At 40.1% G+C, this 25,952-nt stretch overlaps 1 protein-coding gene across 6 annotated transcripts in view; it reads left to right on the plus strand.

Annotated features, from left to right (window-relative positions):
* PLEKHA8 (pleckstrin homology domain containing A8) overlaps positions 1 to 25,952 on the plus strand; it is a 104,816-nt gene that overhangs the window by 43,612 nt on the left and 35,252 nt on the right. For 2 of the 6 annotated variants that reach the window (XM_014345622.4, XM_008958884.5), the window contains exon 13: positions 4,712 to 4,773. The exons of 1 other annotated variant lie outside the window; for it this stretch is intronic. In XM_014345622.4, the coding sequence (XP_014201108.1) occupies positions 4,712 to 4,773 (62 nt within the window). Of the gene's footprint in view, positions 1 to 1,861; positions 4,477 to 4,711; positions 4,774 to 9,194; positions 15,253 to 25,952 lie in introns of those variants that run through there. 3 more of the 6 variants (XM_034963864.4, XM_063605665.1, XM_034963866.3) reach the window with 3 other exon arrangements.

Below are 25,952 nucleotides of genomic sequence, written 5' to 3' on the forward strand. Positions count from 1 at the left end.
TCTTAAGACTTAGATTGACATTTCTCTCGTCTTCTCTATAAGCCAAAATAACTTTACCAATTATAGGTTTACAGTAGAAAAACACTTTCCTGTATACAAAGTTCCTGGACAGAATGGTTGTCCACCAACAGTAATGGAAGGGTTGTTCTCTCAGTTACTATAAAAGCTTTAGGCATAATCTCTAAATACCTGATAGCAAGTTTCTGAGTTACTAATAGTAAATGAATGAGAGCTGTGCTGTTTCCATAACCAGGTGCCAATTCTTTCAGAAAAGGATTGGAAAAGGCATATTTTTCATTTTTATTACATTGTTTACAGAGTAAACACCAGTGTTTTTTGACAGAATGGTGTGATGCAACAAGAGTGTCCCCAGGTCTCATTGCTTTTAACTTTGTGACCTTGGGAAAGTCACTACCTTTCTGGGTCTTCCATGTCTTCATTTCTAAAAGGAAAAGAATTAGGCAAGGTGATTGTCAAGGCTTCCTACTTAGAAATTTTGACTCAGTTTCTGGGGAACTGACACATCTCAAAGAACTGGGAGAAGGGTATCATTTATGTCTTTCAGAGGCCAAAAATACTCCCAGATTATAGAACATGCATGATGATAATGAATGGGTATTACAGTGAAGATTAATGTATTTCATTATCTAATCTTCTCTAGGTAACCAAAATAGGTCAGGCTTAGACTTCATCTTATTTTAATGCCATCAGTCTCACATGGCAGGGATATTTGCAGCCTAGAAGTCAGCTAAGGACTTTGGGAAGTGTTTTTTTTTTTTTTTATGACTTTTATTTCATTTGTTGGTTTTAAATTGCAGCAGTGATCTCAGTCAAGACCCAGCCCAAATTCTTTTGACACACCTTCTCCCATTAGGTCATCTGGCCCACATTTTGCCAGGTGGAACTCTTCTCTGGCAAGGTATAAGCATAACAAGGAACAGCTTCTTTGTCTACTAGGGCCAAGTGGGAAGACAGATGTGCTCCTGTACAAACACTCTCCCATCCTTAAGCCAGACTCCCCATGCTGTTTGGACTCACAGCACCTTTGTCTTCCTTGTCTTTTTGCTGTCTTTTAGAAGAGGGCATGGAAAAGAGTTTCTAGGCTTTTTTGAACGGTTAACTTGAATGGCAATGTATAGGAAAGGTATAAGGTCTCTGAGGTTGGCATAGCAGCGAATCCAGAGCTTTTTTTTTTTTTTTTGAGACAGAGTTTCTATGTCGCCCTGGCTGCTGGACTGCAGTGGCGTGATCTCGGCTCACTGCAACCTCTGCCTCCCAGGTTCAAGCAATTCTCTGCCTCAGTCTCCCGAGTAGCTGGGATTACGGGCACCCACCACCACACCTGGCTAATTTTTATATTTTTAGTAGAGACGGGGTTTCACCATCTTGTCCAGGCTGGTCTTGAGCTCCCAACCTTGTGATCCACCCGCCTCGGCCTCCCGAAGTGCTGGGATTATAGGCGTGAGCCACCACTGTGCCTGGCCCAGAGCTCTTTTAAACAAGCAGTCTGTCTAGCCAGGTGGGCCTTGGAGCTGGAGGCTCAGGCACCAGGATAGCTGTTATTTGCTACAGACTGTAAAGAAGTGTGAATTTCAACTTGTTACTTCCCTACCACAATTCTGAATCAGAATGATCATGACTTTGCTGACAGAAGAAGGTAATGTTCTCTGTACAGGGGGAAAAAACTAACAGAATATTTTTCCAGAATACCCACTGTGGTTATCTCTGGGAGAAAGGATTATAGGTTTCTTTAGTTCTCTCCTTTTAAAATATTTTCCTTATTTTCAGCAACGGACATCAATCGTGAAACCCAAAAAAAGCGATAAATGTTATATTTTTCAAAACTTTCACTGTGCCTTAGGTGGAAGATCAGAATCTTTGACATGATGGATAAAGGTCCTCACAATTTGGCCCAACCCAGTTTGCAAGCCCTGGTGTTCTTCAGATCCAATGAATTTTGCTCACCATCGCCCAGCATGCCATGAGCTCTCACAACGCTGTGATGCTGGCTCTGTCTGCCGCACCATCTACCACTCTGCTCTCTACCCTACCCAGCCTTCGGGATTCCTTCTGAGAATTCTTTGTGTCCACACGCCTCACCCCCAACCCAGGCTGGATTAGTTTCTCCCTTCTTACTGTTCCTGTAGCACTGCATACAGATAGCTACTCTAGCAGTTATTGACTTATACAATAATGATTGTTAAATGACTGGCTCTTCTATAAACCATCAACTTCTAGAGGACAGGGAATTGACTGAATTTAAATCACCTAAAGATACTACTGTGTGGTAGACTTGCCCTGAATTCTTGTTGAATAGAGCAGGTGTTCATGGTAGATATCCACCAGCAGATTTTAATGGTATTTCTTTATTTATAATGGCATTTAATGCCCTGCATGGAATACTGACACAAGAAAGAAGGGATTCACAGTATCTTACCTTGGTAACTTACCTCAGGATGTTTTCCATGGACCTGTACACCCTCTTGCCAGCCCAGATGGCTGCTCAAATGGTTGAAAATTTGGTTGTCTTGCTGGTTTTTATCAGAGGCTGTACCTAGTATTCTCTGCCCATCTGTACTGTACGCTTTGTGAATCAGCAACCCCTTTCTTCACATTTCTCAGGATATCCTCACTAAGGTCTTGTATGCCATCTGAAATTTCCCTGATGCCATGTCTTCTTACAGGGAATCACCTACGTTTTGTTTGGTTTACATTGAAGACATATATCTTTGATCATGCCCTAGTTTACTCAGACTGTTCTCCTAAGAAAAAAGTTTAATTTTGGGTTCTCCTTTAGGCTCTAAGAGTCTTCTTCATACTTGAATGTATTAATTATCACTTATTGCTTCTGCTTTAGCTTTAACACACTGGATACTGGCATTCCAACATATTCCTAAGCTTTAGAGAGCCAAAGGAATCTGTTGTTCTATTTCACATGTACAGTCTTTTATATAAAATATATTGCAATATGTATTGAGTATGTATTTTATATAACATATAATTGCATTTTGTGAAAATTTGAATATGTAAAATTGAAATAGGATATTCTAAAAGTATTAATAAAGCCTCACTCCAATTTTAAAATAAAGTTGACTAGAATGACATAATTTCAAAGCTGGAAGGCTTGAGTTGATTGTAAACTGGGTTGAAGCTGTAGCCACATGGCAGTGCCATTTTGGCCAGTAAAATGCAAATAAATACCTGACTTCCCTTGGCAATGTCCTGTGAACCACGTTGCTTTTCACTGCATAGGAACTTGTACTTGTGGTTTTAGTGTCTGTTTATCTGTTATTTTAACATCTTCTCTTGTTAGAATTGAAAATATTTTTGTAGCCTTAGAATGTCACACTAAGCATTCATGAAATGGTGGTAGTACTTGTGCTGGTGCTGAAACTAGCACATGAAAATAAATATGCTTGGAATAGAATTTAGATATGGAGAAACATGAAGAAGGTCAAATAGCCCCCATGGTACACTGTGCTGTTAATTTAGAAATGAGTGCTCTGTTGCTACTGGAGATGATGCTTAGGAAATAAAGTGGAACATTGAAATAAAAATGCACCATGGTGATGTAGATCTGTGCCTCCTGAGAATGCATTTAATCCTGTGGAGAAATCAGTTTTGAATTTTGCATATATTGAATTATTCAAATTTCAGGAACGCATCCTTTGCATAAAATGCATCCATCTGGTTCTTGGGATTTTTTTCATAATTAAAATTATGATATGCCAGTTTCAAAATCTCCTTTTAAAATACATTGGGACAAAAATTATAGATTAAAGTATGAAACATGAATGGCTTTTATTAATATAGTTCTCACCAATTACTTTAGCTTAATAACTTCAAGCCATTCTTTCCATAAATATTTTTGAAGGTTTCTAGCCTAAATACTGTATATCCAGGGTCATAGGGTCATTTAGGACAAACATTTGGCATCCCAGAATAGAATGTTAAAATTGGAAAGAATCTTAGAGATCATTTTACAAAGGAGGAAACAGATGGTTAGAGAGGGCAGCTAAGGGACTGGCTCACGGTCACAAAACATTTCAAAGTATTTCTAATTGTATTGTCTCAATTTTTCAATATCCTTTCCTCCCTCTTTGTTTCTTTATATGTATTGACCTTTTCCCACCATGATAATAAGCTGAAGTTCAGATATATTGATTGACCCAGAGTAAGAGTGGAAGTATTTGTGTTTCTTTAAAAAAAAAAAAAAAAAAAAAAAAAAATTCCATGTGAGCTTTTTTACTGCTTTAGATTTTTTGGGTCCAAAATCTTGTAATTAGATTTTTTTCATAATTTCCAAATACCAATAGTATCGTGCTACTATGCATTATACAAATATGGCCAAGAATGGTGGTGCACACCTGTAGTCCCAATGCTTTAGAGGGCAAGGTGGGAGGATCACCTGAGCCCAGGAGTTCCAGAACAGCCTGGGCAACATAGCGAGACCTCATCTCTACAAAAAATTAAAAATAATTAGCTGGGCATGGTCATCCACACCTGTAGTCCTAGCTATTCGTGGAGCTGAGGCAGGAGGATCACTTGGGCGCAGGAGTTCAAGGCTGCAACTATTATCACACCACTGTACTCTAGCCTAGGTGACAGAGCAAGACCCTGTCTCTTTTAAAAAAAAAAAAAAGTACATTATACAAATAGCACATCAAATTCTGATGAAAGTGTTCCTCATGGAGTTTTTCTTCTTTTCAAGATAACGCATATGGTAAAACGTTGCGGCAACACCATGGCTGGGTAGTTCGAGGGGTTTTTGCGGTAAGTGATCCTTCTTGTCTCCTATTATTAACTGTATTGGGTATGCCAGTGGCTAGGGCTAGAAATCTCTTCTTACCCAGTTATTTATCTAGTCATGATTGTCAGAAACAAAGTTGTGTGTGTGTGTGTGTGTATGTGTGGTGTTTTTGTTTGCTTTGTTTTTGAGGATAAGAACAAAATGTTATTTATTTCATTTACGTTTATAGGCCTTTGGTGTGTGGAAATGTCAGCAGTAAAAAGTGTCTGGAATAGCAAAGACTGTTAAAGAAATATGAATAAAAGTTGATGCTTTACCCTAGCCAATTCTAATTACTCTAGCCAATTCCAATGACCTTGTGAAGATTTGCCTCATAAGTGGTTGCCTTTCTGATAAGGTAGTAAAAAGCTTAAGTATCCTAGCAGAAGTACCTAGGAAGCAGTGATCCTAAATACTTATCATTGAAGGGAAATGATGCATTCAGGTGATGAAGTCAACCTAATAGCTCCCTCTGCTGCCCATTGTATTCATTCCTTTTAATTCTTAGGTCTTAGTTGTTTTTTTTTTCACTAATTGAATTTTGTCCTTGAATATTAACTGTATTGGGTGTGCCAGTGGCTAGGAGGGCTAGAAATCTCTTCTTAGCCAGTTATTTTCATTGTGAAGGTGTTTTGTATTCATGTGTTTTGGCTCTGATTACCCACCACCCTCTTCTTCCCAGCATGTTTAACTAGGAAGAACACAAACCTGAGACTCTTAGTCTCCTGGGGAAGTCACTTAGCCTGCTTTATAAAATAGCAGGAGTAGATGGCTCCTTTATGTCAGCAATACACTCTGTGATTCTTCCCATCCAGGAAAAGGTCAGTCTTAGTCAAATCTAGTCATGAAAAGGCAGTCTCATGCAGTTGTATGTCAGGAAACCTCATAGAATGTACTCACATTCTTTGGAAGGTTGGGGAATAAAGTAGCCTTGCAGATGGTATCTTTTACTGATGTAAAGGATGCATCATTTGCCTAAAGAAAGAACTGTTTGGGTCGTGCTTTATTAGGGAGGCCGGTAAAGTGGGAAGAATGTACACTACAACAAATCAGATTCTAGTGAAAATGAAATATTTTTTGAAAGCATGGAGATTAAAGCTCCATATCCCATTCACTGTTCACTGGGATAGGTGCTGGACCAAATGAAGCTACAGACTGCTCACCCTTACCTTCAATACACCTTGAATAATCATAATTGCTACCATGTAGCTATTGGACACTTGTTGTGTACCAGGCATTCTTAACAGGTACTTTCATATTCTTTATCTTAATTCTCAGGATTAACTCCCACTATTTTACAAATTCAGAACAATTAATTCCAGTCCCCAAGTACCAGAGTGAGGCTATGTCAGAGCCCAGGTCTAAACTCAGATCTGTTATCTCCAAGGTGCTAGTGCTTACCTCCATTAGAGCTCTCTGCAGTGAAGACACAATCACTGAGAGGCCTCTACTGAGTTCTTAGGCAATGGACGCTCACTGTGGTCATTGATCTCCCTGAATGAATATTGTGATTATTGTGATTGCTAGCTTGTGCCTGACACTCGAGTTGCCCCAAAACAAGTGTGGGGGGAAGGGTTCAGTATAGAATGCAAAATTTAATCCTGAAATATTGATGATCCCAGAGATATTGTCAATAAGAATGCAGCTATAGTAGAAAACTTATCAGCATAAATCTTTTTTTCCTTTACCCTGTACTTTAATGGATGCAAAGCATAAGTCTTTAAGAGGACTTTTTAACTTTATTATACTAATTTAGACTCATAAAAAATTTTAGAAATCATGGTAGAAAGGGAAGAAATTAAAACTGTCCATATTTTCCTTTTTTAACATTTTTGTATTTTACTATCTTAGCTTTTTAATTTACATATTCTTTTAAATATTGATCTATTTTATATACTTAAATATAATATAGATGTTTATACATGCATATAGTATATGTGTATAATTGTCTTTATTTTGTATACTTACTCTGTATATGTATATACATTTTTTCTACCTTTAGCTTGTATAATTTTATATCCCCCCCAACTGAATAGAATCTATCATTATCATTTTTAAATGCCATAAAATAGTCTTTGAAAACAACACTATTTTTAGTGACTGTATAATATTTTCCTAGTATGGAGATATCATAATTTATTTGCTCAGTCCTGTGTGTGAGAGACTTAAGCTGCTTCTAAGTTTAGAATAAAACAGGTTAGAAATAAAACAGCATCTGTTTATATGCATTTTTGAATAAAATTCTTATTTCTTCAAAATAAATTCCTAGTAGAACTGCTATGTCGAATACTAAGAACTACAACCACAGTTTACAGTTTTGAGCACTTAACATGCACTAGATGTTGTTTTAAGTGCTTGACATACATAAATTTCTAAGTCTCATAATCCTGAGATAGATTCCATTATTTTCCCTGCTTATAGACAGAGAAATACCCAATACTTATAGACAGGTAATATACCCAATATTTAAATATTATTGCCAATAAAGGTGCTGGTTTTTAAGAAAATAGATTATGTAATGCATTTGGCAACAGCCTTATCAATAGAGGAGTTAATTCTGTAGCTAGATTGGCCTTTTCACCCTATTACTCACCAAGTCATGCCTACTTTGGAAGGTTTATAAGTTTTCTAACATGCTAACTTGCAGAGCCAAATTCATGTTAACTAATCTCGGTTGCTGAGGGAAACATTGTTTACATCCAAGGAATTTGACTTATCTATCAGCCAAATAGTGACCTTTTAATCTTTCAGCAGTTAAACTCTACTGAGCTGATAGCCATTTCAGGCAAGGTGGCTGCCTCCATCTTGGTCACTAACTAGCCTTCATTTGACCTTTTTGGTTTCCTCTTCAATCAGACTAGACAGTTGAACTCTATTACTGGTTCTCCCCTTTTTTTTCTAGAGTGCTGATGGCTGAGTGTAGAATTCTAGGTTAATAAACATTTTCCCTCCAAATTTTGAAGGCATTCCTCTATTGTCCTCCAGCTTCTACTGTTACTATTGTGAAATCCTATTCTATTATATATAATCTGTTCCTTGTCCCTTTCGAGATGTTTTAGATTGTTTTTCCCCACATTCTGAAATTTCATGATGTGCCCTTTTGGTCTTTATCATTCATTATGCTGAGCACTTGATTAGGTCTTTAAATCTGGAGACTCCTATCCTCCAGTTCTGGGAGATTTTCTTTTGTTATGTTTTTGGATAACTGCCTTCTCTTCATTTTCAGTTTTCCCACTCCCTTGTACTTTGACCATTATCTTAAGTATTTATCATGTGCCAGGCAGTGGGCTAAACACTTCCTACAGATCCCATTAATCCTTAAAATAAGGAAAGTGGTATTAGTCTTCTTCTATAGATAAGGAAACTGAGATTCTAGGAAGTTAAGCACTTTGCATAAATTCCTCAAACTGGTATGTGAAAGATCTGAGATTCAAGTCCAGGTCTTCTTCATCTAAGTCTGTGCTTTAGCCACTGCATGATAATGCCAGTCACTCTCTTACTGCAAAAATGGGGAGATCTGATTCTCAAAGACTTTCAAAGTATAAGGAAGATCAGGAAAGCAACTGTGGAATGATAATTCAAGATTCTTCAAAAAGCCTCTGCTGAGATCTAGTGAATGCCAGAAAACAGATTTTAGCAAGCTTAGGGAATATTGGCCCGCAAAGGAAGAGAAGGATAAGATGCCTAGGAAATCTGTTAGGGAAGTGGCATAGTATGGTGGTGTGGTTGAAAAACACAGAGATGATCCAAGTTCAGATCCTAGCCCTGGCACTCATTAGCTGTATGACATTTATATATAAAATAGAGATATAAACTGTACAGGGTTCTTATAAAGATCAGCTAGAATAAACTATGTTAAAGCATCAGCGCACAAGCAAACAACAAATGTTAGCTCCCTTCCTTTCTAGAAAGCATTCAAGAGTGCAAAGGAAAGATTATTCTTATGGGGGAAAAATAGAAGATACGCAAAGAAATATATAGAGATGAGATACAAATAAGAGAATGAGATGCCCTGGAAGACAGGCCATGTGGGAATAAAGACCATGATGGCAACATGCATATAGATTCTGAGGATTTGAGGGGAATAGTCTGGATCACACTGTGGATCAGAAGGGAGCTTTTCTCAGACTCTCTGTCTCAGCATTCCCTGATGTGATAGCATTATTTATCCTTAAGGTGGCCCAAGTACATGCTTGTTTCTTCTAGCCTTAAAGTTATTTGAATTGGCCCTTGAAACATAATTTTAGAGAAGCCACAAATTAGAAGGGTAGTCATATTTCTTTACTCTTGCTCTTCTCAGCTGTTTGTACGTGTGAAAGTATGTGTGTGTGCATGTGCACATGCATAAAAATAAGTGTGTGAGAGACAGACTTGATGCAGCTTCTCATGGGTTATTCTTTTGCAGTTAGCTTTAAGGGCAGCTCCATCCTATGAAGATTTTGTGGCCGCGTTAACCGTAAAGGAAGGTGACCACCAGAAAGAAGCTTTCAGTATTGGGATGCAGAGGGACCTCAGCCTTTACCTCCCTGCCATGGAGAAGCAGCTGGCCATACTGGACACTTTATATGAGGTCCACGGGCTGGAATCTGATGAGGTGGTATGATGGCTGCTGGGCAGCACCTCCTAACTTCAGGGAATAAGTGCTAAAGTGTTTTGTTGCCCTACTTAATTTCCAGCAACAGCCTCAACCCTCTCCAACCCCTTCACTTGGGGGGATGGACAGGAGGTGGCAAAACCCAGTGCTTTTATAATTTTTAAAATGCATATGTGTTTTGTTTAAAGATCAAGGTGCTATATATTTCAGTTCAGCAGGCCTACTGGAAACCAAATGATAAGCTGCTGTAGACTTGAACGGCAGGTTATAAGAGCAGATTTAACAAACAAATTTGCTGTTATTGTGTATTGTATTGTTTTTATATTTTAGTCTAATGGGCCACCCAAACCCAAGCTGAAAATCAGCAAATTCCATATTAAGTACCATAATTCATAGCCAGTGTTTCAGCCAACTTAGACTAGACATTTGGAGGTAGTATAAGCTGCTTTGTTGAAGCTGTGTAGAGTTTGCTGTTCCTAGATGTTCTTCAGTGGACCCTCTTCACTGCAACTCTGTCAGTGATAAGGGCCTGTGTAGTAAAGATGTTCAGGGCATTCACATGACCATGCAATTGTGGGAGACGAAGAAGACGTGGACAGGAGTCCCATCCTTCCTGACAGGCATGAAACCGTTGCTCTGAGAAGATTAATGGTGTGCCCTAGCCCCAAGTTGGAGGGGAGAATATGAGAGAGGTGGGACAGGTCATTTGAGATGACACCTCCCAACTGCCTACCATTTACCAGCATGTTCCCCATGCATTATCTCAATTGGGCATCACAAGTAATGATACCCAGAGGGATTATTACCCCACTTCAAAAGCAAGGTTTAGAAGTTGAGGGATCTGTTCACAGTCACATAGTTTTTAAGCAGAGGAGCCAGATAATTTCCAAGTGTGACCTGGACTGCCTCTGCATCAAAGTCATATGGAGTGCTTGTTCAAACAGCAGATTCCCAGGCCTTATTTTGGCCTAAAGAACCAGAGTCTAGGTGGTGGGACATAGGAATCTGCATTTCAATAAACTTTACACGTGATTCTTCTGCACACAGTATTGAAGAGCAACTAGATTAAATTCTAGTTTACAAAATTACCAGTTTTCTTCAAGAACTAAATGATATGTCCTTTTTTTTTTTTTTCAAAGAGGATGAGGCTGCTATTTAAATAAAATAGCTAAATGGAGAGTGAGAAGTGGAGCAAGTTCATTCAGCAGCATTCTTAATTGAGCCAGCATTGACACCCAGCCAGCAGGCCTTTGCATTGCATTCAGGGACCATGACTCTGAATCTGCTTACCAATCAATCTCGGTTTAATCACCAAAAGTGCAGAGCAGGCAAAATGCAGCTGTTTATCAATCTCAAAAGCTTTGGGACAGTGTCATAGTTGAAAGATGAGACTTAAGAAAACAGTTTCTTAAACTTCTTAAAACTTAAGAAACATTGTTTCATAAAACAATGTTGAGTGGGCATTCTTCTGCACAGTGTGATGCTCCAACCCTGGCCCTAGTCTCAGACCATGCTGCCTCGAGTGTGCATCGGAGAGAAGCCATGGGTACCTTCCCCATTAGAGGCTACTTCCTTCTAGTAACAGGAAGGGAAGTTCCAGCATGAGGTAGTTATCCAGGGTAGAAGGTCCTTTGAGGGGCTTGGTTGAGTTGAGAGCATCATCTCTAGATGATGCTGTTCCTGCTGCAGATCTCTGGGATGGAGAGAATTCTCTCTTTAGTCAGAGAAGTTTATGTAGGGAGGGGTATTGGTTTTGCCTTTGTGTGTCTTTAAACAAATGAACATTTATTTAGCTCAGATTAATTAGGTATTTTGCCCACATAAAGACTTCTGGAAAATACTTAAACTTGAAAAATCAACATCACATGTTTTAAAGCTAGGGAGAAAGAAGGGGGGTATTAAAATGATGTTGATTATTTTGTATTTTGCCAAGGTGTGTGTGTGTTATTTCCCTCCCACTCTCATGAGCAGTGAGTATAGATCTCCTTCTCTGATTAGTATGAATATGATGGCAGGACTCGGGGATAGTCCCTGCCCTTGACATAGCCCCCTAAAACGGAAAAAGAAAAAGCCAGTTTTTGCTTGTACTTTGAATGAAGATGTTTTAGGCATTGTACCATTTAGCGGGGATGATACCAGGTGGTTGTTAGAATTGTGCAGTGTGATCATTCTAAACAGCTGCTGGTGCTCCCTGTCACCTCAGGTGAACTCTGTGGTCTCTTGGAGAGGTAGCACTCTGAAAATACCTCAGGTTTGCCACCGCAACTCTGAATACACACAAAAGGAAAGCTGCTCAGCATGGCCATTTTGCATTTGTATAGGTAGTGACTAGATGTACACAACTTAATTTGCTGGGAATGAGGGGCTTAATATTATCTGAGATCATTGAGAACCCAGATCAGACAGAATAGCTTGAATAAGTTACATTTTCCAATTACCCTTTTTCCACATCTGTAGAAAGAGGGTAATATTTTTTAATAGGTATTTTCCCCACTGGAGCATATTACGTTTGCCTAAGATGTATAAAAGTTTGTTTAAGATGTGTAAAAGTTTGCTTAAGGAACTGAGGATCCTTAAATAAAAATATTAGAAATTAGAAATTGAACCTAATACTAAACAGTAAATTCAGCTTAACCTGAACCTTGGCATAGTCAGAGCTTCCTCCTACATCTAAAGTATTTGCTCTCTGTTTTAGTTAAAGTCATAATTTGCGCTGATGTGTAATCACTTTCCAAGAAGAGGGCAATGAGAAAAGATATTTAAAGCTTTCTCTCCATAGCCCTCCAAGACTTCTGGGACAACTAAATTTACTTTCACCATTACTGTGAGAGGAGGTGAGAAAACTCTAGTATTTTGTTGGCAGAGTAATCACTTTGTTCTCATCGCTCAAAGCATTTTTAGGATTATTTTTCTAGCGTAACCTTTAGAGAGAACTGGAAGAAAAAGGAAATTGGTCTACTAGGTATTGTAGACACAAATAAGTAACATTAGGCTAACCCCTTATGAGACATTTCCACACAATTTCATCGTGCCTGTACTTTTCTCTATGGTAAAAGCCAGTGTTTACACTTTGTAGGGATCAGGGTGTATTTGTTGAATTAAACAAAATATTTTCAATGATGGCAAGTCTCTTGACTTTTGAAAGCAAGTCAGATTCCTTATAGCTAATGCTGGTGAAAAATGTTAAATTGGGGAGATCCCTTTTGGGAGTGAAACCAAATTGTAACTATGAGGAGAAGATGGTCTTCTCATTGGCTCTTGATGTAGCTTTGAAGGGAGTTCCAGAAGAGGAGCTCTCACAGAATGTTGAGCCTGTGGGCCCAAGACATTGACTTCGAAGGGTAGTTCTCATTAGGATGTATAAGTAGTGGCTTGAGGCACCTTCTTACCATTTTTTGCATGTTATTCTGATTATTAAACTTCCCCCAATGTCATATTCCATGATGAGGGATTTCTGAACTCCATAGTCCAGCGTTGTTGCTTTTCTCTCTTCTTTGCTACTGAAAATTGCCAGCAGTACCGCCATCAGCACACCAAATCTACCCCCACTTATGTTTGTTCTGCCCCATTTCTCAGGAGCAGCTTCTAGCACATATGTAGAGTATCTGGCACCACCTTAGCCCAGGGCTGGGTGCCCGATCAGTGGGGATTCTGTTCCCCCACCCCCCAGACTGCAAGAGCTTCTTAAGAAGGAGCCCATATTCACATTTGTAGCTGGAAAGTGGGTGAATGACATGACATGGGGCACCTAGGAAAGAAGATTATTAGAGGAGTGCAGCGGGAAAAAATTTGCACTCCTCCTTTTGGTTATTACTTTCCAAATATATTAACAAAAAGTTGATGCTTTTAACTTTATATTTTCAGAAAAGTGTTTTTAATTAAAAATATGTGATAGGGACCAAATAAGTAAAGTACATTTTTCTCCACTAAATTTGAAGTGAGGGAAAGAGGAGCCGAAGTAAGAGATTTTTTTTTAAGGAAACTTAATCTGATTGTGAAAATCATACATATGGAGAAATATCAGATAAGGCAATAGAGTCAGAGGGTCATGAGCAATAGACGATGATGCGAGGCATTTGGGGAGCTTCCTGGAGGAAAATTAAGTTTTTTTCCTAGCAAACTACCATGTCCTACAAGAACTTGGTTATATAATGGTGCGTCTCTGAATCACTGATTAAAACCAGTTGCTTCTGATTTTAGTCACAGGTTTTACAAGTATTCAGCTCTCCCTCATGTTTCATTTCTTTTTTTAAGATAATCTATCAACCTTTTTTAAATTTTAAAATTTTTAGATGTAGAATTTATAAGTAAAATATATTTTTAGCCATTGTTCTGTTAGCTGAGCTGATGTGTTTGGTCTTAGAGGGCCTGACTTCAGATACTCTTTGTGATCTTGTAAGGTCTCTTACACAAACTTCATTATGTATGGTAAATTTGTATTCTTATGGATTGTATATAGAATGCTTTCGTTAGAAGTACGTTCTACTTCTGTATGTCCCTTTGTAATCCGCAGTTGCTTACTCAGGGGTTTCATAGTCATTTCATAAAAAATAATTCACTAGCTGTCTAATGGTATTTTAAGACTGTTTATCTGTATCACAACGTCATTAGGAGTTCTTTCAACAATTCCATAAATATACTGTTTACTAGACCTTCCCTGTAAATGTTCCCAATTCCCATCCTGTCTCAGACAGTCAATAGTCCTGTGTACAGTGACTATTTGCATGATTTCTCATTGCACTGCTGCATTCAGGCACTCCAGGGCATGATTAAACAGTCATTAACAGTGCCTCTCTGGTACAGTTGATGCATGCATTGATCTTTCTTCTCTGCTGTTTTTATATAGCCTTTAATTAAAAGGAAAAAAATACCACTACTCTGCAATGCAAAAGTCTTCAAAATTCTTTGTTTCCTGTATTAATCACTTCTGTTCCAGAGTGAACAAATGTTTTCAGCTAAGCTATGTGAGAATGTAAGAATAATATCCTGCTTGTTCTAAATAGTTCATATATTTAAAGTGTGGTCAGTATTTCCTCCCTGTACCTTACAAACAGAAACCACCCTGGGATGGTTGATACCCCTTACAAAGTCGCTCTTACCCACACAGACTCCTGTGTATGTGTGTCTGTTTATAGGTGTATATGGAGTCAGTGTTGATAGGAAGGATGCTCTAGAAGTACTTCTGTTGTTTCCTAGAAGGCTATGAGCCAGTTCCATGGCATGTTTAATGTATAATTCCCATGTATCATGAGAATTTCACTAGAATGTCATTAAACAGCCCAACTACCTCATGTGAAATTGGCTGTGGACAATCTGTGTCAGATGAGAAATGTGTTCAGATAAATTTAATCTGGTTAATAGATTTAACAAATTAATGTCTACATAAAGAAGAAACATGATAGACCAGATGCCAAAGGCTAAAATGTACATAGATTTCCTTGGATTAATTTTTAAGTCACTGTTTAATTCCATGCCTAGTATTCTTATGAATGTTTGTGGTTTCATAGATTTATGCACTCTGAATATCTGTCACGTGCAGTGTTAATGTTACCTGTTCTTGTCTCTCAGCATTTTGAATGAGCATCATAATCAGAGTAGAAGGCAAGTTAAACTATAAAAGTGTCAAGTGGCTTGTTAACTTCTTAATTTAATGGACCTTTACTTAGAATATAATATGTTGGAGCCTCTTGGGACCAACCGATGAGCGACAGTTTCATGTTTAGATTTGTATTGTTTCTCTGTCCAAGTCCTTATTCTCTATCTTGTGGGGAGGGGTGACAGGGGAGGGTTTTACTTTTTTTGCAAAAATGTTTGTAAATATCTGTCAGATTTTATATTCGTTAGTTATAATAAACTTATTTTTAAAGTATTAAGTTCTTAAAGGTTTTTGTGTGGTTTTCTGCCTAATTGAATATGTCAATAAAAAGTCTCATTTATGGAACACACATGACTTGCTGGGCATCAATCTAAGCCGTTTACAAATATAAGCACATTTCATCCTCCTAATAACTCCATGGGGCAGGTACTGTTGTTATCCTCAGGTTACAGCTGGGAAAACTGAGGCATATATTGAGGAAGCCCCTTGCCTAAGATCCCACAGCTAGGAGGAATAGAGCCAGGCTACAAACCCAGGCAACCAAACTCCAAAATCTTTTTTCTTTTTCTTTTTTCTTTCTTTTTTTTTTTTTTTGAGGCAGTCTTGCTCTGTTGCCCAGGCTGGAGTGCAATGGCACAATCTCAGCTCGCTGTGACCTCCACTTCCTGGGTTCAAGGGATTCTCATGCCTCAGCCTCCTGAGTAGCTGGGATTACAGGTGTGTGCTACCATGTCTGACTTTTAATTTTAGTAGAGATGGGGTTTCACCATGTTGCCCAGGCTGGTCTCGAACTTCTGGCCTCAAGTGATCTGCCCACCTCAGCCTCTCAAAGTGTTGGGATTACAACTTGAGCCACTGTGCCCAGCCCCAAGCTCCAAAATTTTTATGAAACTGTTTAAAACCTAAACAGAAGATCATTTTGAAGCATCAGACAGCCTCTGGAATGGCCTTCCCTGGGTGTTTTAAGCATTCGAGAAAGGCTCGCTCCTTTCAGAGGTAGCTATGTTCTTTGGCTTGGTTTAATTCTGTTTTCAGAGACACTAGATGTAGAACAATTAGTAGATTAATTTGCTAAGCCTAATGTTTCAATGGCTGTGTGCTTAATTAGATGACATCTGTAGCAGATGCTTTTTTGTCTAAATCACTTGATGTCAAAGTAGTGTTGAACCTGTCAGGTTTTGCCTCTCACACACTTGTTTGTGCATATTAGGATACCTACGGATATGTATGACTGGCATTGGAGAGCTGTCCTGTCCACCCACTTCTCAGGGAATCTTCCCACTATTGCCCACTTGAGCCCTCTCCAGCCACCTCTTTAAACACAACAGCTAAGTCCGTTAGAATTGAGAGTGGGAGGGATTGAAAGAAGAGAGAAACAGGAGTGTTGAGTGGTAGGTGCTTGAGCAAAAGGGTCAAGTAGAGTTGGGACTGGGGTGGCTATGTTGTGCCATGTGCAAGAGAAGGAAGAAGAAGAAGCTGGTGGAGAGGAAGGATGGTGTAGGCACACTGAGAAGCACTGATGCAGAATCATGTAGTAGCCAGGGACACCAGCAAAGTTTCCTTGAAGGCTGGCTTCCCTTTCCTAGTTCCAGCTGTCTGGAGGCCCTTGTTCCTTGCCCTAAAGTTCCTCTTCTTGAGAAACCTGTACCTTTACAATACACTGCCTTGACCTTTTTACTTGCACTAATTTTAATGGGCCACTATCCCTTCAAACAATCACTGTGACGAGCTTATCTGTCATTGTTCCACACTGAATATAGGCAAATCTTAAGCAAAACCCAAATGAGATATGTTGAGGAATCACCACCACCATCTGCCTCACTGGGTAAGAAAGGAAGTGCCTTTCAGACCTGAAGTCAGTCTGTATGGGCTCTGCTTATTCTAAGTTGTGAGCAGTACCCCACTGATCCCCAAGATCTTTCTCATAATGGCTTCTTATAAATCTAAAACATCAATACCGCTGGAGCAGGCTGTGTAAGGACCAGCTATCTACCTCTGGCCTCTCTGTGCCTAGGTGGAGGAGTGTGCTGAGATGGGAGGTATATGAAGGGAGTTCATTTCTGTTCTTCAGCTGTACCCTTTGGGGTGCTTGGACTGCTGTCCAGAGGGTGAACAGAGCTGGTTTCAGAAAAAGAATGTGTTTGGATGTCTGTCCCAACTTCCAGTGGGTAGAGGAGTACAGCTGCCTTGTGGTCATGAGGGTCCAGCAAAGGAGAACAGAGTGTGGCTGTGCATGCCACTTGCTATTACTCCAGAATCTGCAGGTACTGGTGCATTTTCTGTTCTACCATCACTCTATGATAACCTGGACACACCTGGAAGATCTGTGCTCATCTGTGCTGCAGTAGAGAAACTGAAAGAGCAAGAAGGAATAGAATGACCCTAGAGTTAGTATTTTTATTTTTTTCTTTCACTCTTGTTGGTAGGTTAGAAGAGCTGCTCTTTTATGATATGAGCACATGTCCTGTGTGTGTCCACATGGATTGACACACACATCCTGCCACTGTCATTATTATTGTCATCCTCTCCAGAGGCACAAAATGGAGATAACCACCTTTGGAGCAGTGTGGTTCGGGTTGATGGAGAATTGATGAACGATGATGGTCTGACATCAGCACTGAGGACACAGATCACGTTTGGGATGATTTGCTGTGTGAATGCATTGTCCTCAGAGAACAAAGTTGTCGCATCTTTGCTGACACTTGTGTATGGCCAGTTTTAGGACCTTTTGCTTTGGCTTGAGAGTCCAGCTTGTTGGAAAGGTTTTTAGATATTGTGAAGTCAAATTCTGCTTCAGAGTCTTTTATGAGATCACCTTAGACAGTGAATTCCCTCATCCTCCCCTTCCCTTGATAATTGTGCTTCAGTGACCAACCCTCTTCCCCAGAGTTCTGTGGTTACTGGGGGAGACGTGATGATTCTCCACCTTGTTCTTAATTTAGACCTGGCTCTCTGCTCTCCTCCCTGCGGATAACCCTTCAATTATACTTCAGGCAAAGGTCACTCATCTAGGCTGCGGTCTCAGAGCTCCAATCCAGACCCACCTGCCTCCTGACCATCCCTTAGAGACCCTACCTTCACCTGAAACCCCAAAGCCAAACTTGGTTGCACCTACAGCTTTTCCATCCAAGTCAGTTGAGTCACCATTGTTCTAGTCTCTCAGGCAAGAAATTCAGACACTCTGAACTCTTTTCTCACTTCCTCTCTATACCTGCTGTGTCAGCAAGGCCTGCCTCAGCCTCCATACTCCCAGTGCTGTGCACAGCTATGCTTGATCTCTGGATTCTCTGCCCTTCAACCTGTCATGGCCTTCCAAACCTGAAAATGCTCCCTGTGACTCTATGCCAGGCTTTAAGTCCCTTCACAAACTTGGTATGCCCTTTTCTCATCCTTATTCCTGGAAGCCCCTCAAAATCTTCCCAGACTCAATACATCTCTGCTATGGATTTTACCTCTAAACATTCCCTGCATTTCTAAATGATACTTTATGAATTACAACTTAGGGATTGGAAGTGTGACTCCAAGGTAACTGGACTAATTCTTTGGTGTTAGGTTCTGGTTATTGGTGTAGCCACCTCTCTCATTAAATCATGAACTTTACTTTCCTGTCAATGTGCCCCGCACCTGACAGTGCCTTCCTTGTCCGTGGTAGAATTCCAAAACTGTCCTAGGAGTTGGGCGTCACCACCAATGTGCTTTGTGATTCTTCCAGATGTGTTAGTTCTGTTAGCCAGCTAGATAAAAATATTTTTGAAGCAAAACCATACACTTCTATTCCCTCCTGCTCCCTTGGCTGCTCAGGAAATACTTTTTGAGTGCCTGACCACTCAGACTATAAATAATTTATGTGTTTTTTTATATTGTGTCTTTGCTAATGCACATGCAAAATGTTTGTATTTTATAGGTGCTTATATATATCAAATTATGAACGATTAGAATGCAAGGTCCAGCTCATGGTTCTCACCCTGTTTGTGCATTAGAATCACGGGAAGGACTCAAAAAACAAGCAAATAAGAAAAAATATATATATCACTTATATCTGGGCATCTCCCAGACCACTAAAATCAGGCTTAGGAATGTGGCCTGTCACTGATGTTAAAATCTCCCCAGTGATTCTAATTTGCAGCCCAGAGTGAGAACCCCCAGAGCTGCTGGTTTAGTCCTTTAAAATTGTAATGTGGAATCTTTTAGGATAAATATGGCCAGATCACAGCCCCTTCATCCCCTAAAGCTGAACATAAAGAACAACCAGAATAAATAAAAATTCAAAAAGTAAAACTCAGTTAAAAAAAATTCACTAGCACCCAGGCAATGGAAGGAGCCCAACCTTGTTTTTGTGTCTTAAACTTCAAAAGATGATAGTCAAACAAAAAGACCAGATTTTTCTGGTAAGAAAGAAGAGCTCCTAATCCCACCCACTAGAGGGGATTGGCAAGATGCAGAACACTCATTGAAATTTAGGGTTTTGGAAAGAAGTTAATTGGTGAATAGGGGCAGGATGAGTATCTTTATCTCTTCCTTATTTTGAGTGGGGGTGTTGTAGGGTGGGGTGGGGGTGGGTTGTGGGATGGAGTTTGCTGGGGAGAGATGGGTGAAACAGAGGACTGGAACTAGCTCATCCCTGAATTAAGAGACAAACCCACATTCCAAAGGCTGTGTCCCCCGTACATACAGTAGATATGTCTCCTCTCCATTCAGAATTCACTGTGGTGCAGGACTTAACGCAAGTATCAGAAGACAGAGCAGAGTCCAGTCCTCTAGTAAAAGCCTCTATACACAGCTCCTTCCTCCTCCATACAGACACAAAGACACGAACAGGCTGGGCTCATATTTGGCTGGTACACACTAATGTGGCTGTGCTGGTTATTAAAATATCAAAATACTTCCACACCACGATGGAAAGAATCACTTATCCAAGTGTCTCATGCTGTTCTGGCCACCCCAGCCCCTCTCACAAGAAGCCCCCCCCCGACTCCAGACCGCCCCCACAGACCAGCAACTACAGGAGTAACATGTGGCCCAGAGCTATGACCAACCTCTGTTCTGTCTGCTCAATGTCTGTGACATGTTGATGCTTAAATATTTTCAGTGTCATCCATTGGGAAAGTACACAGAACACAACCCTATAGGGGAAGCGAAATAGATGCCAAACAAGATGGGAAATATGTCAAGGAGAATACACTGACACTGTATGAAAGCAAATACCTGGTCTGAACAGAGCTGCTCACCTTAAACATGAGCAAATGTAAGGAAGATGGCCTGGCAACTGTGTGAGTATGCTACAGCCAGAAAGGGGATGGGGGTGGAGTGGGAAACAGGTGAAACCAATATGGAAAAAAAGCTAGTCCAAGAAACAAAAGTTCCCACAGGTGTGTTGTGCTCTCAGAGAACTTAGAAAACATGAACTCAATAAAACAAGCACTCAGGAGCCAGTGAAACAACAGAATGAGATAAAAAGGCAGATGGCAGAGATAAGAAAACTTCCCTAAAATAATATAGAACAAATAAATATATTCGAAATAGCAAAAAACATGGTTGAAAATGGAATTGATAACAGAAGAAAAGGCTTGAAATGATGCAGTGAATGAAGAATTTTAAAAACAGGGATTCGAGTAATTCCTGAAAGGATAAATGTAGGAGTATCGAGATATTCTGACGTAAGAATAATTGGTGACCAAAAATAAAAAGGAACTAAAAAAGTATCTGGAGATAAAATACAGAAGATTTTTCCTGAAATGAAGGAAGGAATCTCTAGATTAAAAGAGTGCACTATGTTGTAGGAAATCCAACAGAAAACACTTGACACCAGAACATACCCTGATGAAGATCCTGAACTTCAAGAATGAAGAAAGAATTCCTGACCATTCAGGCAGAAAAAGCAAGTCACCAAGGGACCTCAAACTTCCTTTCCACAAGATTCTGTGACGGGAAACAATGGGGGAGTATTTCCGAAGTTCTGAGTAGGAAAAAAGAATGACTCAAATGTATTATTGCCAACCAAGTCGTCAAATCTAATGTCAAGTTCTCTTAAGCAGGTAAGAACTCAGAACATAATACCCGAGTGCCCTTCTTAAGGAAACCATTTGATAGGAAAGATGAACCAAATAACTCAATGATGGATGAGCTGGTAGAAAAAAAGCTGGTGGTGAACCAAGGTCAAACTGGAAATTATAGTCACAGTATAGATATAGATTATAAATATTACAAACCCTAAGATAGCTAATAAATTGGGAATGGGAGAAGGGAGGATATAAGAGCACTAATGCCCTCTTATTTTCATAGCAGAGACTTGATACTGTCTCAACTTTTTTCAAAAACACAATTTCTTAAATTTTTTGGTAATCTTTTAAATAAACAGATTTCTAAAAAGAAATACGTATTGTTTCAGTTCACTTTAGTTTCTTGTCTTAAATACGAGCCAATTAGCTGAATGCTATTTATTTAAAAATAAATGTGATAAGAAATAAATTAAAAATAAATATGATTTTACGTTTATAAAAATTCCTCAGCCAGGCATGGTGGCTCACACCTGTAATCCCAGTGCTTTGGGAGGCCGAGGCAGGAGGATCGCTTGAGCCAAGGAGTTTGAGACCAGCCTGGGCAACAGAGCAAGACCCCTTCTCTACAAAAAAATCTTTAAAAATTAGCCAGGCATGATGGTGCATGCCTGTAGTTCCAACTACTCAGGAGAGTGAGGTGGGAAGATCGCTTGAGCCCAGGAGTTCAAGGCTGCAGGCCACTGCCCTCCAGCCCGGGCAATACAGCAAGACCCTATCTCTAAATATATATTTCCTCTATCTCTCTATCTCTGTAGAGACAAATCAAGAATTATATTCAGCTAAAGTGGATTACGATTATTTTTAGGTGGGTATTGATTTTGTTTTACTCTTTTTTTTTTTTTGTACTTTACTATATTGCTTGACTTTTGTTTGATGCCTGTGCTATCTTTTTATTTTTTAATGGAGGATGGGAGGTGTTTTTCTAAAAACAAGGTTAAAAATCATTGTAGAGTGTGGTGGACCCCTGGCAGGTGCTGCTCCTTATAATGACATTTGCTTCATAACTCCTATCAAGGTTCTTTAAAATTTCTAGCTTTATCTCCCTACATTTTTTTTTCGCTGCTAATTTTTCTCATAAGCTGCTATTCCTTTACCCACATGAAGCTATTGCTCATCCAAATATTCCATTTTATACAACTCATTAAGGATTGGGACATTCTTTTGGGGCTAAAGGGAAAGACTGAATGCCAGTATGATACCTAGGGACTTGCCCAGTACATCTGAAATAAATGGAAAATTAGGGAAAAAAAGCCATTTGGAGTGGTTGACAGTCATCTTACAAGAAGCCAGAAAGACTCTTAGCAACATAGGGATTTTGCACATGAATTGGCTGCAGTTCACCGAAGGAGCTGAAAGATTTCTTTCTTTGTGCTTCTGTGAGTTTGGAAATGAAATGTCAATCCTTTCTCTGCCCAAGTGAAATTGCTGGGCCATAGAGCATTAGTTCAGCATTAGCTTATGCTGATCAAACCCAGCCATCCAGAGATGGCAGATGAGAGAATGGAGCAGTAAACTTTATTCCACACACGTTTGTTTTAAGGACCATTCAGCCTTATGTTCATAGAAGCCCGTGGGAGCCCTATATTCTCTTGTGGCATGTATGTGAGCAACTAAGGACCCTGTCTCTGTGTGTTACACAAGACTTTTATAAAATCCCAAATCCTCAACTTGATTTGTATGAAAAGATGATCACAGGATTGTGGAGCTGGAAGACTCCTTCGTTCATAGTGGGAGTCATAGTAACTATTGCAAAAGATTGTTATAAGGATCAAGTCGGGAATTGTGCACAGTGTCTAGCACCAGGCAAGAGCTACAAAAATGGCGGTGGTAATAATAGTCGTTGTTATTGTTTGAAAGGGAAGTATGGCTCCATCATGCCTGGAGTTTACCTGGTGGAATAAGCCTTTTCTTATTTGTTCCACTTGTCCCTGCGCTCACAGAAGATTCACTGCTGCCCCTAGTCTCCCCACTTTGCACTGTGTGTCACGGCACCTTCAAGTAGAAGACCCTCATCTAATCATGTCTGTATGTGAATGTGGCACTACCATTTCCTTGCCTGAGCCCCGGAGCCAGCTGCAGTGCTCCACAGCTGTATCCCAGTTGGAGGATTCCAGAAGAATGGCTAACTGAGCATTAGGATGCACCTGACACTCGCCATAGGACCCCATTCTCCATACTCCAGAGGACATCTGTTTTTCTGCCTTCATCTCCTCCCCTTATTCAGAGCACACTCTTATTCCTTTGAATGAACTGCCTTCTCCACTCTGAGCTCTGGTTGGGCCGCCAGTCACAGTCCCCAGGCCTCTGGCCACAGCGTGGGCATATGATCCAGGATAGGCCCATCATGGGACTTCCCTGGGACTATGTATTTAGAGACTGGGAGAGAGGATCCCTTTCCCCTAGGGTTAAAGTGAGATTGAGAGAAAGAGAGGATAGAGATATGACATTTAGTCCTGAATCAAATCATGCCTGGGGCCACCTCCATGCTTGCTTTTTCTGGTTATGTAAGTCAGTAAGTCCCACTTTATTTAAAGTTCATTGGAATTAGGATTCTATCACTTGTAACCAAAAGAAGCCTGATAAGTTTTCAAATAAGTCCAAGATATGCCTTTGGTGAGGTTACCAGATTTTCTCTCAATGCTTTCCTCCTCTGCATAACATATGGGCACGTTATTTTACAGTGGGGTTAACAGAAGAAAATTGAGAAACATGCCTAAACTGGGGCCAACTGGGGTCCAATTTCAGTTATAACTATTTGGTCTGCTGCAGCATCAGGACACTGGGCTGTTAGCTTTTACTTCTTTCCTAAATAACAATAATAATTATGAATACTTATGAACTACCAGCCACTGTGTGAAAAACTTCATATAGGTTCTCACTTAACCCTGAGAGTAGCTGTGAAGTGGACACTATTATTAACCCCATTTATAGGTGAGAAGAGGAAATGTTGCTTGTCTTGCTCAAGGTGGGTGAGAAAGCACATGAGTGGTAGGACTGTGAGCCCAGACAGGCTGCCTCTAAGCCCACAGCCTTACCACTATGTGGCTATGTCCTGTGATGTAAGACAGAGCGGAGGCTGGAATCAGACCACGGGTCAAATCCCAGCACTGCCACACCCTCACCATGGGATTTTGAGCATGTTAGTTAACATCTCTGGATTCACTTTCTCCTCTGTAAACTGAGATAAAGAGATTGCACAACCCTGCTCATAAGATTCTTGCAAGGACTAAATGAGGCAGGGGATGTAAATCACCTGGCATGTTGCCTTACTCTCCTGGACAGGCAAAAGCTTGGTGTTTTCATCATGACCCACTTCTGAGTCTCCTAAGCTCAGCTGCCTGCCGCATGCATGGGTACTCAGCTCCAAGCAGCTCCTCTGCTTCCTTCTCATCTTCCTGGGTGTGAGCATGGAAACCATGTTGGACTTGGAATGGTCAGATTGGACTCTGGTCTGCCTTTCAGTTTACAAACTGGGTCACCTTGGACAAATCCTTTAACCCCTTGATCTTTTGTTTCCTAGTCAGTGAGACTGAGATGGTGTTGTTATGAGGATTAGCTGAGAAGACACATTGCTAGCGTATAGCACTGTGCCTGGCACATGGCTAGTACTACTTAAGTTATGATGGAATGGTTAGGGGACATATGTACCTGTTTCTGACAGATAGCTAATTCCTTTTCAGCTCACTCTAACTGTACCTAGACACAAAGGAAATTACATTATCCGAAGGGACATCTTTAGACTGTTCATAAATGTCATCACTCATACTTAATGTCTTTTTCTTTTAAATTCCATTTAGTTCTTTGATTTAATCTGCTAAATATTAGGGATTGGTAGGAGAGCAAGTTTCTACTTTTTTTTTTCCAGACGGAGTCTTGCTCTTGTTGCCCAGGCTGGAGTGCAGTGGCGCAATCTTGGCTCACTGCAACCTCCACCTCTTGGGTTCAAGCAATTCTTCTGCCTCAGCCTCCTGAGTAGCTGGGATTATAGGCGCCTGCCACCACGCCCAGCTAATTTTTTGTATTTTTAATACAGCCAGGGTTTCATCACATTGGCCAGGCCGGTCTCGAACTCCTTTTTTTTTTTTTAATTTTATTATTATTATACTTCAAGTTTTAGGGTACATGGGCACAACGTGCAGGTTTGTTACATATGTATACATGTGCCATGTTGGTGTGCTGTACCCATTAACTCATTTAGCATTAGGTCATTTAGCATTAGGTATCTCTCCTAATGCTATACCTCCCCCCTCCCCCCACCCCACAACAGTCCCCAGTGTGTGATGTTCCCCTTCCTGTGTCCATGTGTTCTCATTGTTCAATTCCCACCTATAAGTGAGAACATGCGGTGTTTGGTTTTTTGTCCTTGTGATAATTTGCTGAGAATGGTGGTTTCCAGCTTCATCCATGTCCCTACAAAGTACATGAATTCATCATTTTTTATGGCTGCATAGTATTCCGTGGTGTATATGTGCCACATTTTCTTAATCCAGTCTATCATTGTTGGACATTTGGGTTGGTTCCAAGTCTTTGCTATTGTGAATAGCGCTACAATAAACATACGTGTGCATGTGTCTTTATAGCAGCATGATTTATAATCCTTTGGGTATATACCCAGTAATGGGATGGCTGGGTCAAATGGTATTTCTAGTTCTAGATCCCTGAGGAATCACCACACTGACTTCCACAATGGTTGAACTAGTTTACAGTCCCACCAACAGTGTAAAAGTGTTCCATTTCTCCACATGCTCTCCAGCACCTGTTGTTTCCTGCCTTTTTAAAGATTGCCATGCTAACTGGTGTGAGATGGTATCTCATTGTGGTTTTGATTTGCATTTCTCTGATGGCCAGTGATGATGAGCATTTTTTCATGTGTTTTTTGGCTGCATAAATGTCTTCTTTTGGGAAGTGTCTGTT

This window comes from Pan paniscus, chromosome 6 (assembly GCF_029289425.2).
Source record: "Pan paniscus chromosome 6, NHGRI_mPanPan1-v2.0_pri, whole genome shotgun sequence".
In the NCBI taxonomy this organism is placed as follows: domain Eukaryota; kingdom Metazoa; phylum Chordata; class Mammalia; order Primates; family Hominidae; genus Pan; species Pan paniscus.